At 36.6% G+C, this 12,373-nt stretch overlaps 1 protein-coding gene across 6 annotated transcripts in view; it reads left to right on the top strand.

Moving 5' to 3' along the window:
• The window catches only part of ARHGAP12 (Rho GTPase activating protein 12), a 126,210-nt gene extending 114,052 nt beyond the window's left edge, over positions 1–12,158 (top strand). For all 6 annotated transcript variants that reach the window (XM_036759602.1, XM_036759598.1, XM_036759596.1 and 3 more), the window contains 5 exons: positions 5,946–6,044; positions 7,785–7,862; positions 8,594–8,728; positions 9,015–9,117; positions 9,726–12,158. In XM_036759602.1, the coding sequence (XP_036615497.1) occupies positions 5,946–6,044; positions 7,785–7,862; positions 8,594–8,728; positions 9,015–9,117; positions 9,726–9,900 (590 nt within the window). In that variant the 3' untranslated portion in view covers positions 9,901–12,158. The remainder of the gene's footprint in view (positions 1–5,945; positions 6,045–7,784; positions 7,863–8,593; positions 8,729–9,014; positions 9,118–9,725) is intronic.
• The last annotated feature ends 215 nt before the right edge of the window (positions 12,159–12,373 follow it).

The following is a 12,373-nucleotide window of genomic DNA, read 5'->3' as shown; positions in this document are numbered from 1 at the left end:
GTTCCCCCTTCCCTGTAGAATTTTAGTTAGCATTTCACATGTAGAATCCCAAGGAGATGGGGAAAAACATAAGCACATCAAGAAGTCCTTTAGAGAACAATTCAAAACCACCTGGGACTTGCCAGATAATTGACATATATTCCGTAAGTCCTTTCCTTATTGCTTTCACTCCCCCAAAAGGGTCTCTGTCTTTTCTTAGTAATAACCCCATAAATAAAGTATCTGTCTGGGCCCAGACCTTCAAAATCCCTTTTGTTACCAACCTTTAATAATACAGGGAACATTCCACTGTCATATTCTCATCCCTATCCACCAATTTCTGTGCTCAAACATCCCCAAATGTAGCTCTTGAAACGGAGATAGCACATAGCACCTTGCTCCCTACCCATCACCAACCTAGGAACCCTGTGAAGGGGAGAGCGTATCTATACATGTGTGGGAAAGCTGAGCAAACGTCTTTGGAACAGCTATGATATCACCCCAACCAGGATGCAGATTTGGAGGCACAAATTAGCCCCCTCTTAAGCTTCCAGCCTACTGTAAAATATATATAGATATATACATATCTATCTATCTGTCTATCTAGATATCCTTTGATAAATATCCTTTTGACATGTGGGTTTTCTTTTTCTCTCCCTGGTGAAGAACATCTACTTTGTTTCTAGTTCATTGCTTTTACAAAAAGTGTGGCTACAAATACTTCAGTGTGTTTGAGCAGTTGTAATCATTAGGAAGTACTTCTTCCTGTTGTATGAAAATCTGCCTCCCTGTAATTTCCTCCTATTAGTCTGAGGCCTCTCCAATAAAGTAGTGCGGAATACACATACACACATGTGCGTGTGCATGTATACATATGTATAAATAATACTTAGGACAGATTCTCATTTAAAGTGAAGCTTGATGACATCTCTCATGTCTTTTCTTCCCCAGGCCAAGTATACTCACTGACTTTGATCTTCATGAGATGTAGTTTCATGAACCGTCACTGTCCTAGTTGCCCTTCTCTGAATAGCCTTCAACTCCTGATTGTGTGAGTCAGGGAATATTATTAGAAAAATAACTGCAGGGTACAGCCGGTTGCTTAGTGCCAGAAAATGGAAGGAATATCAAGTGAAAAGTTCAGGGAAAAAAAGCAGTAGATTGTCAGCTTTCTGGGGATATTAGAAGAAGCTGAGGGGAGTAGCGACTGGAAAGGCAGAGTCGTCTACAGTACATAGAAGTAAGCACACCAAAGAGGAAAGGTTTTTTGCTCAGGCAGGTGATGGTCTTGTCAGGGATTAAAGTAGTAGAAGGCTGGGAAGTCTAGAGGTGAGCAAAAGTTTATAGGTATTGTTGAGAATGGAGGTGCCCTAAAACCATGTGTTTATATTCGTGTTTCAGTTTTTAATAAGTGAAAGATCTTTTTCTTTATAGAATTAAAATATTCTGTCACAGGGCATCATTCTACATTGTTGACACAAGATCCAAGCCCTCCCTCCGTATCACAGATTGTTTTCTTCCCACAATTGCTCAAATGTCATCTGAAGGTTGTTTCTTCGCACACAGACATTAGCACTATATGTTAAAACAAAGTTCGTTTCCTACTTATATTATGAGGTCAAAATATTCAACTATGACAGCAGCAATATCTTAGTATCTTTTTACAATTAGTACAAATCTATTCTTTTACATAAAAATTACCATTAACCTCTCCTTATGAAAAGGGACAATGTCCCTTAGATGGGAATGCAACTTCTGAGTAAAGCAGGTAACATGTTCTTGATTTACCTTGTACAAGTTTTGTCAGGAACTTATCAGACTTTTTCCCTATCTGACCTGGCATTCCATTTTATACTTCAGCAGTATCACTTTATTTCTTTGCCTTTTTTATCCTCACCCAAACGTTCTCCACCATTTACCCCTTCTTGGGATTCTTATGGATTGACACACAGATGTCTGTCTTCTTGACCTCCAGTGTTACCATCCAGAAGATATCTTCTGTGACTATGAGTGAGCAATTATTAAATACTTTGTGTCAGGTGCTGGGATTATAAATACAATAATAAGATAGTCCTGCTTTAAGGAGCTTCTGTTCTAATAGGGGCAGACAAAGAGAGGAGTTGTGGCTGGGGATGGGTGTTATGTTTGGCGAAGTCACCAAGATGAGTAGAGCCGTTAGAGAGCTGATTGATGCAACCTTCCAGTGGCAACGATAGTTGGAGTTAGCTCCATGGAGAACAGCCTAGCTCTGTTTAGGGTTTCTACCAAGGCACCCTCCCTTCCCCAATCTGGGTAATGCAGGTCTGCATGATGCAATTCCAAAAGCTGCTTCACATAAGCCCTCAAGAGCATCATCTCTTGAGATCTCTGGTGGTGGGAAGGGTGCACAGCAGGACGGATGGTACGAAAATGGCTGGTTGTGCCCTTCCAGTGAGGGTTCCCATCCCACTGAGCTTAGGGCATAATGACCTCCCGGAGCGCATTCTCTGTACGTTTGCGTGCAGAACGGGAGGCACAGCCGTTGTTGCTGACTCTCCTGCCAGTTATTTCCTTCTGTGAAATATTGCTTATTTTCGCAACTATTAAGGGTCATACTGGATGTCTTCCATTTTGTCCAGTTGTGTATTTTTTACATGGATAGTTCTTTCCCTTTCCTTCCACTTTCAGTTTAATTTCATTTGCTCAAGTGGTCAAGTCTCATTGGCCAAGTCCGGTTGGATTTTTCCCCCCATTTTCCATTCTTAGCCTAGAGAACGCCATTCCAGCAGCCTTCACTGTGCTACCAGTGTTCTCTGTGCCACAGGTGTCTAATAAACAGTTATTTAATTGGAGTTGACTTTTAAGCTGCAGTTGAGAAGGCCAAGTATTCTTAAACATTGTCAGCATAACTATTTATTTCTCGTTTCCACCTTTCTTTTCCTAACTTTTAATTGGAAGGAATTAGAAGGCCAGCAGTGTTATTCAGTATTTCAGCCCCGCTGCCGCCCCCCTCCCCCCCCCGGGCTTCGTGGCTCCTTTAAGTCCTTTGCAGGTTTCTTCTCTCAGTATCATTAATAATCTCAGTCTGAATCACCTGAATTAGCAGTTAATGTGGTATATGAAAACTTAATAATAACTGAGTTTACATAGCCCCTTAAAGTTCACAAAGTACTTTCTTTATGACGCTGTGAGGTCCCCCACAGATGAAAAATCTGCTAACTTGGGCACAGAGACATTGTGACCTTATAACAGTATTCGAACTCAGGATGCTTGATTGCAAAGCTAGTCTGCTTTCGACTGTTTTTTGTTGCCTCACTTAAAAGATTTTTACAGTTTGGAAAACAGTTACACCTTAAAGAATACCCTGGTGGGAAGGCTTCTCTATGAAAAGTCACCCGTGTTAAGCGTGAAGTGTCAAACCATTCTAAGCAGAGGTGGCTGCTTTTCACAGCTTAAGGTAAAAATGCTTGCATGTTTTCCTTCCACTTATACACATAGAGAAGGTGAACACAGTGACCATAGCCAGAGCTCTGAAGATTCCAGTTTGAATTTATTCCTTGTCCTCTCTTTCTGTCCTTTTCTCTTTTACTTCAGGCTCCTATAGTCTTTCCCCTTGCTGTTCTCAGAGCAACAAGCTAAATTTGCAAGTGGATTAGCTGGTCATACTTTCACAGAAACTTATTCATCCTAACTCATTTGCATCTTAAGCCCTTTATTTCTAATTGTAGAATTTAAAAAATTTATCCTTACAAAAGGAACTTGGGACAAATTAGGTGAGGAGATTGGGAAAGGGAGGGGAGGGAGACAGGGAGCAACTATAGTCACGCTAGATTGGTTGCCTGGCCTAGAAGGTGAGCCTGATTGAGACCTTTCTGGGTGTTTTGGGTGCAGGGAGGGGCACTTTGGCTGAATTTCCCCTATTCTGAGTACAGTCATCCTCTACGTTCATGAGTTTCACATTCATGGTTTTGCAGATTTGCAGCATACTGCAGAAAATCACAGCATGTATATATAAAGAAAGCTAAAAAAAATTTAGTAAGTCACATATGCACAAATACTGCATATTAGTAATCTGTTTTGTCATTTACTGCCATAGATACACACATGTAAATTTGTTATGAACTGTTAAATTTTGTTAAATGTTTTGGTGGGCTAAAGAAGTGCGGGCTCTGTGTGCTCTCTTTGGGAGCACCTCCTCTTTGTCTCTACCGTCCATACTGAGTCTTGTGACTTTTGTGAAGCAGCTGTAGCCACACCAGTGACTGTGAGGGTGCTACTCTGTCTCCTGTAGAAACTGCAGATTTCTTATGGGTGCAGTATGTTTCACTTGTTTTGTGTATTAAAGGTGATCAGAATCATTGAGAGTAAATGTTTGGGATTGGGCCTAGAGCTATTGTCAGTTTTTCACCTTGACAGGGGTACTGTGTCCCTGATCCCTGCGAATGTCAAAGGACAACTGCAATTTGGATTCTTGGTCAACCTTCTACCACTGCTCCCTCAAACCCCACCCCCCAATTTCCCAACCTGAGCACAGATTGAACCCCTTCCTCTAATTATAACCCAATCTTTACCCTCCCATCTTTATTCCCCAAGGCTCCCTCAGATACATACCTTGGGAGAGATAGCCTTTTTGTTATTATTCTTAATTGGGACTTATTTCTACTATTATTATAATAATTTTCTAGCATGACCGTTTCATTTTATCTTACATCCTAGAACAACTAAACCTCTATTTTAGTTCTGTCTCCCATTATGTAATCTCCAACAAAGACTGTGTCCTTGGCAATTTATTTTCTTCCTTAATAGAGGTACATCATCATTATCCCTAATTATGTTTCAGCTAAAATATAAATGTATTAGGAGAGACTGTGGAAAAGACTTTTGTAGAGAATTAAACTAACTAGTTGATTAACCTAAATAAAATGCTAGAAATATCCTTATAAAAATTTTGCCTTATGAATAAACAAGTGAATTTCCTAGGAAAGCATAAGTTTGTTATAATTAACTCAGAATTTTTTTGATCTGAGAAATGAACCCAAAACACATCCCAACTTGTTATCTACACTCAGCCTTATAATTACTATATCAGAATTCCTGATATTTGAGCTTTGCATCTGTTCACTACTTAATTTTTTTCTTTAACATAAACAGTATTTTATTTTTTCCAATTATATGTAAAGACAATTTTCAGTATTCATTTTTTAATAAGATTTTGAGTTGCAAATTTTTCTCCCTCTCTTCCCTTTCCCTTCCCCCAAGTGGCAAGCAATCTAATATACATTATACATGTGCAGTTATGTAAAACATATTTCCACATTAGTCATGTTGTGAAAGGAACAACAAAAGGAAGAAACCATGAAAAAAACAAAGAAAGTGAAAATAGTATGCTTGGATCTGCATTCAGTCTCCATCAGTTCTTTCTCTAGAAGTGATTAGTGTTCTCCATCATGAATCCTTTGGAATTATCTTGGATCATTATATTGCTGAGAAGAGCTAGGTCAGAATCATAGTTGATCATCACACAACGTTGCTATTACTGTGTACAACGTTCTAGTTCTGCTCCCTTCACTCAGCATCAGTTCTTGTAAATCTTTCCAAGTTTTTCTGAAATCCTCCTGCTCATCATTTCTTATAGCATAATAGTATTCCACTGCATTCATATACCACAACTTGTTCAGATTCCCCAACTGTTGGGCGTCCCCTCAGTTTCCAGTTCTTGGCTATCACGGAAAGAGCTGCTATAAATATTTTTGTACATATAGGTCCTTTTTCCATTTTTTACTCTTAAGAGAGATTTTTTTCTTATTGCTGAATGATTCGAATTAGAAAACTGCATTAGGAAGTTTAAAATGAAATAAATCAGTCTTTGAAAGCTTTATTAATTCCATGATTTTACCAATTTCATACATTTGATTTTGGACCACATTGCCATTTTGTTATTGAAAGAACATTATTTTTTGAAATTGCCTTTTTCTTTTGTATTTCAGATCAGGTGTTTGGTTCCAATCTTGCAAATCTGTGTCAGAAAGAGAACAGCACCGTGCCAAAGTTTGTAAAGTTATGCATTGAGCATGTTGAGGAACACGGTAGGGAAAATAAATGCTCCTTAAAATAAGATAACTTACCATCTATTACTTTGCAGAACATTAATCTTGGGAAATTTGTTGAGTGGGGATGGGAAGGGCCCGCCTTACACTTTATTCCAGTTGCAAAGAGAAGAGATTTCGGTTGCATGACGGGAAGCATTTTGGCACTCAGAAGGATGAGCCCTGACTATGGATGCACTTGTTTTAAACTAAATGTAGTACAGAGAGGTGTTGAATCTCAGTAAATAATTTATGGAATATGATGTACTCTTTGAAGTGGATCTGAATTGGCAGCCATTTCTGATAAGGGAAGGTGGAGATGAGTGTTTTAACTGTGGCAGATAGTGTAGGTCATATTACTGAGGGCAAAGTGTTTTAGCATAGTTTAACTTAATATGAAATTAATATACCTCTGTGTTGATTTTGTTTCTGTATATGTATCTTGGTTAGGCTTAGCAGTAGTAGTACATTGAAGGTATCTCTATTCATTGATTATCCCAATAGAGCACCAGAAATAACGTGCACAGATAAAATATTCAATTCTTGCCACTTTAATTCTTGACAGTATCTCATCAACCTTTGAACTCTTCTCATTATGACAGTAGTAATAGCAAAAGTTTTCCCACACATCCTAATTGTTAAATGCTTAACAGTGGAATAAAATGTTCCTGGCAAATTTATACATATATTAGCTTTAAAATGCCTTATATTGTTTGGTTTAGTTGTGTAAATTTGAAGAATGCAGGGGCAGCTAGGTGGAGCAGTGAGTAGAGCACTGGCCCTGGAGTCAGGAGGACCTGAGTTCAAATCGGGCCTCAGACACTTGACACACTTACTAGCTGTGTGACCTTGGGCAAGTCACTTAACCCCAATTGCCCTGCCTTCCCCCCCTGCAAAAAAAAAAATTTGAAGAATGGTCTGTCTAACCATAAAAGCTCCTCTCAAATAATTCAACTCTTCTCATATTTATTTGGTTTCCTGATTTAATTAAATTTGAAAGTCAAACTTATCTTTCCTATAACACTATTTTCAGCTGAAAAGAGGTGGGACATATGTATATTTTCTATGTACATTTACATTTTAAGGATAGTCTGATAAATTTTATAGAATGAAGTTATATATTTAGGTGTCAACCTAATTGTTATCAAGTTTTTTTTGGAATTTATTTTAAATTTATTTTTAGTGACAGCAACATTCTCAAATTTTCAAATGGCTGCTTCCAATTCATTTTGTTTATGGCTTGTTTACACATAGTTATTGGTATATTGTCTCCCCCATTAGACTGTTCGCTTCTTGAGGGTAAAAACTGGTTTTGCCTTTCTTGGTATCCCAAACCCTCAAACCCTTTGTATTGTGTAACACAGTGCCTGGCTTAAGTGCTTAAGTGTCTAGTTGATCTCATCTGTTTGGAGAGCAGGAGTAATAAATGTTAAAATTATACTTTTTTATTAACATTGATTTAGATTATTTCTTATGAAGTTGAACATTTTGGTAGTTGTTAGTCAGCAAGGCACACTATTAACAGGTAATTTTTTTTTCTTACAAACTAAAGCCAGTTTTTAAATTAAAAGTTGGCAAAAAAAAATCCATTTAGTTAAAGTATTTGCCTCTTAAGTTTTATTTAGGCTAATGTTAATGATTAATTTTCAAAATCAGGACCGTACAACCTTGAGAGACAAATGACCCTTTTAACATAAACCTTGTGTGGAATTTCAGACACATTCTCCATCTGTCTCTTAGGTTTGGATATTGATGGGATATACAGAGTAAGTGGCAATCTTGCCGTGATACAGAAACTAAGATTTGCAGTTAATCATGGTAAGTAATGTTGTTGTACATTATACATTGCAGTGATATTTCCCATGATTGGAAATTACCATCTTTATTTTGCTTCTTTAGTTTCTTTTTTCTAGCCAAGAGTTGGTAGAGTTGGTTTAAATGATTTTTATTGACTTATAGTTTTAAATTTTTTAATTGCTAAATTTTGTTTTAATACATCGTGTATATATACTCCCAGTAGCCTCCACAATGTACAATCCCTGAAAACAGTTCAGTAAAAGAGCGTAGAAGTGATTATGACTGATGGTCCCTGCAACTTTACCCTTGAGTAGTTCTCTAGTTGTTAAAAAGAAAAGGGTCTATGCTTTAAAAACTAATACAGCAACATCCAGTGGTTTTGAGCTGAGTTTTGTTGCCTTTTAAAGTTGTCTTCATTTGCATAATAATGTGTTTTAGTTTTAGCTTTGTTCTCTATCACATCATACAAATATACTCCAGTGTCTTTGAAACATTTGTTGTTCTGTGTATTAGTCTTCATTTATATTCACCAACTACAAGTTCTTCAGCCATTCCTCAGTTATTGGACACACAGTTTGTTTCCAGTTTTTAGAGGTTACAGACATTGCTTCTGTGAATGTTTTCATGTGACTAGGGCTCTTATTCTCAGTAACCTTTTTTATAAACCCAGTAATGGGAACACTGAGTCAGAGGGTATGAACAATTTTGTAACTTATTTGAATAAATTAATTCATATTCTTACTCTCTTTCAGATGAGAAATTGGATTTGAATGATAGTAAATGGGAAGATATTCATGTCATCACTGGAGCACTCAAAATGTTTTTTAGAGAATTACCAGAGCCTCTCTTTACATTTAATCATTTTAATGACTTTGTTAATGCAATTAGTAAGTATACAGTACATTCAAGAACTTATAAAGAACAGTAGTTATGAATTCTGTGCCGAATTTAATTTGTCATCTGTGCATCTTTGCCTTGTTTGAAACTTAATAAGCACTTAAGCTTTATAAAAGAATTTTCAAATTTCAGCAATTTCAAATATGGCCACTAGGTGACACTGTATATTACTGAATGTGCACTGCTTCCTCCTCTTCCCTGCCCCCCCACCCCCCCATGATTTTTTTTTACTTCCTTAAGAATTAGCTACAAAATCTTTACTTCTGTCTTTTTCAGAACAAGAACCAAGACAGCGAGTTGGTGCTGTCAGAGATTTAATTAAACAGTTGCCAAAGCCAAATCAAGACACCATGCAGGTTCTTTTCAGACATCTCAAAAGGTAAGCACCACCCGATTAAGAGGAGACAAATCTTAGAAAATGAGGTACTCTTGATGTCCCCTAAACTAAGGTTATGGAGGTTATGGAAGTTTTTGTTTTTTCTTAACACATAACCACTTACTTGAAGAGTTAACTCTTCTGATACTGGGAAGACCACCTGAAAAAAATGAGGCAATCTTCTTTTTCTCCTTAAGTTTAAAAAATAGCATGAAATGAGCAAAATGTTATTTGCAAGATCCCTATGTCTTGAAGTTAAGCGCAATTCAGAAAAGGGTTCTCTAATTAAAAAAAAAAAAGACTAAAATGCTATACTTTAAAAAATTTCTTTGAGAGTGTTTATAGCTATACATTCAAGTTGTGCTTACCCAAAATAGTCACAGATGAAACCGGACTGAATGGCTACCTTGAGTAAATATATAGTATTTGTGCTTGGCTCGGTAACTTTCTCCTCAGTGAAGGAAATCAGAATTACTAGTTTGTTTTGGAAGTGAAAACTACTGTCACCGCAATACAGTTGGAAGAAAATTTTCCTGTTTCCTGTTTTGTTTTTTTAACTGTCTAACATATTGCCGATTCTGAAAAAAAAAAAATTTTTTTTTCTTCCTCAGAGTTGTAGAAAATGGAGAAAAAAACCGAATGACCTATCAGAGTGTTGCAATTGTTTTTGGTCCCACTCTGTTAAAGCCAGAGAAAGAGACTGGTAACATAGCAGTTCATACTGTATATCAAAATCAGATTGTGGAATTAATTCTTCTGGAACTGAACTCCATCTTCGGGCGCTGAGGCTTATTGGAGATGGAACCAGGGAGAAATGGGAGTCAGAATCCATCAGATCGCAAATCTTTGTACATGATGTATTATGTTTGTGGACCAAGCCAACAGCTCAATGATTTTGCACTTTTTTTGGAGGGTAGGGGAAAGGAGGACGGCTGGGAGGAGGGTCAGGGTGTGTCTAGGCCCTCATGTTTGTTGCTGTTATTGCAAGTTGACGTTTTTAATTATTTGATTTTATTTCATTGAATATTTTGGAGTTTTATACTCTAAACATTTGTCAAAATTAAAATTTGCAATTATAGCATAGGCATATACACTGGATTTCTTGGAGAGAAAATGAAGATTAAGGTTGATCCCAGACTGAATGGTCTGGATTTGTTTTTCCTCATTTCTAGGCTCATCACTTGATAGGCTAATACCCACTATTGGTTACTTTGAGAACTCTTTCAGGGCATTTTGAGCAAAACAAAATGAATCAGTTTTTGAAACCTATGTATTCCCTTTCCAGGATTTCTGTATGCAGTGGCCAGCTGTCAGTCTTATGCCAGTGCTCACAGTGGTCAGTGTAGTTTACAATTCCCCAGATATAATCCTTTGATTAAGGCTTGCTGTCTTTTACTCTGCTGCACAGCATCCAAACTGGATGTCTTAGCTGCTTGATAGAGCAGCATGCTAATAGTACTTCAGACACTGAACTCATAAAGATATCCATCAAAGGATATTTTCTGTGACATACTGGAGTTTTTCTCTAACATAAGTCAGTTGTTCAAGGTATTTCTTGGCCTGCCTTGTTTGCTATTCTGAATTACAGCTAACAATCCTAATTAAATGCTGACTTTATCTACTGCCATACTGAGTTCTTGATATGACCCTGTGGTAGTGAACTTATTTGATTGTAAATATAGGCTAAAGACCTAATGACCTTCAGCTTATGTATATAATTGTGTTGTATAGTCTCAAAATACATTCTAGTCACACATTTCTAATCATGATTATATTAGCTATAGGTAATCCTTCCAGTGAATATTAGGTTTCCTCCAAGAAACAGGCTATTATTTGGGAAAGCTAACTGTGTGCACTTTTAGATTATAATTACATTTGCAGGCAAATCACTGTAATGCAAATGGTACTGGAAAAATACTGAATAGGCTTGCTAAATGGTTAATGCACTACATGAGGAGCCTTTTAGGTTATTTAATATGTACAGAATATATTGGGAAAATGTATTACAGAATTCTAACTCTACAGTATGGTAGTGGAAACCCATGTGTAAATTGGCTGGTTGTTGAATGGAAAATGAGATTGCTAACTCGGAGAATTTCTTTTTGCATTACTAATGTAGATTGACTTGTATAATAAAACAGGTTTTGGAAGATTTTGTGACAGGGAGCATGGTCTGCTGAAGATTTTTTTAAAAAATGTATTTTTCTAGACTAACTGCTATATATGAGATGTTTAATCTGAATAAAGAAAATGATAAGATATTTAGAGATTTTTTTTCCATCACAGATTTGCATGAATTTTTTTGTTGAACTTGCAAGCATGCTTTATACCTCAGTTTTCTGTTTTTATATCAGTTGAAACTGGTATTTCCTGTGGTAAATATCACTGCTTCCCCCATCTCATACACTATCCATTTTTAATGTCCTTATATTTTGAACTGGTCTGATTTATAAGCAGATACATTGTATTAATTTACAGGATGGTTTCTGTGGGGGAAAAGTAATTTTTGGTATAATCTTTCTAAAAACCTGCCACCTGAGTGAAATGGTAAAAATAATGTTTGCCATTATGAACGTGTGGATTTGGTTACATAAGCCAAGTTATTTCCTGGCTATCAAGATAGCTGATTGTTCAAAGGAAGAGGGAAGCAAGACAAATCACAGCCTTCCTATTTGCAAAAATTGTATTTAATGGCACAACATGCTTAAGGACTCCACAGCAGTTTCAGACTAGGAAAACAATGTGAGACTTAAAGCATTTTTTTTCCTCTCTATAGCCGTAGAAATACTATGGAGAGATCAAAAGGTACAATTGTCCTGTGATTCTTGTTTGTGTATGTATGTTTTGTCTTGGTGTTCATTGTTCCATGGCTAATCTGTTTTATTGTAATATTGTATGTACAATGAATGTCTTCTCTGTTTAATCCTTTGTGAATTAAAAATTGCCAGTGTCACTTTCATTGGTAAATTACCAAACTAGTAATATGTGTTCTGACCAAGAGGGTTTCATTTTATAGTAGAAAATATACTAAAAGCTAAAATCTGTTATCAGCTGAATTTTAGTTTATAGTCTCTTTCTTAAAACGTCGAGATAAATCTAAATTTGGTCCCACATTTTTAAAGGCACACACACACACAGAAAAAACAGACGGGAAAAGAAAGATGGTTTTAAATGTATCACCAGAGAAGAAAATGTCTTTCTTCTAAGATACTACATATATCAAAGGGATTTAACTATTTTTACCTTATAGTATTAATCA

Source organism: Trichosurus vulpecula, chromosome 5 (assembly GCF_011100635.1).
Source record: "Trichosurus vulpecula isolate mTriVul1 chromosome 5, mTriVul1.pri, whole genome shotgun sequence".
In the NCBI taxonomy this organism is placed as follows: domain Eukaryota; kingdom Metazoa; phylum Chordata; class Mammalia; order Diprotodontia; family Phalangeridae; genus Trichosurus; species Trichosurus vulpecula.
Note: the sequence above shows the minus strand (reverse complement) of the source record. Positions and strands in the feature narration are given on the sequence as shown.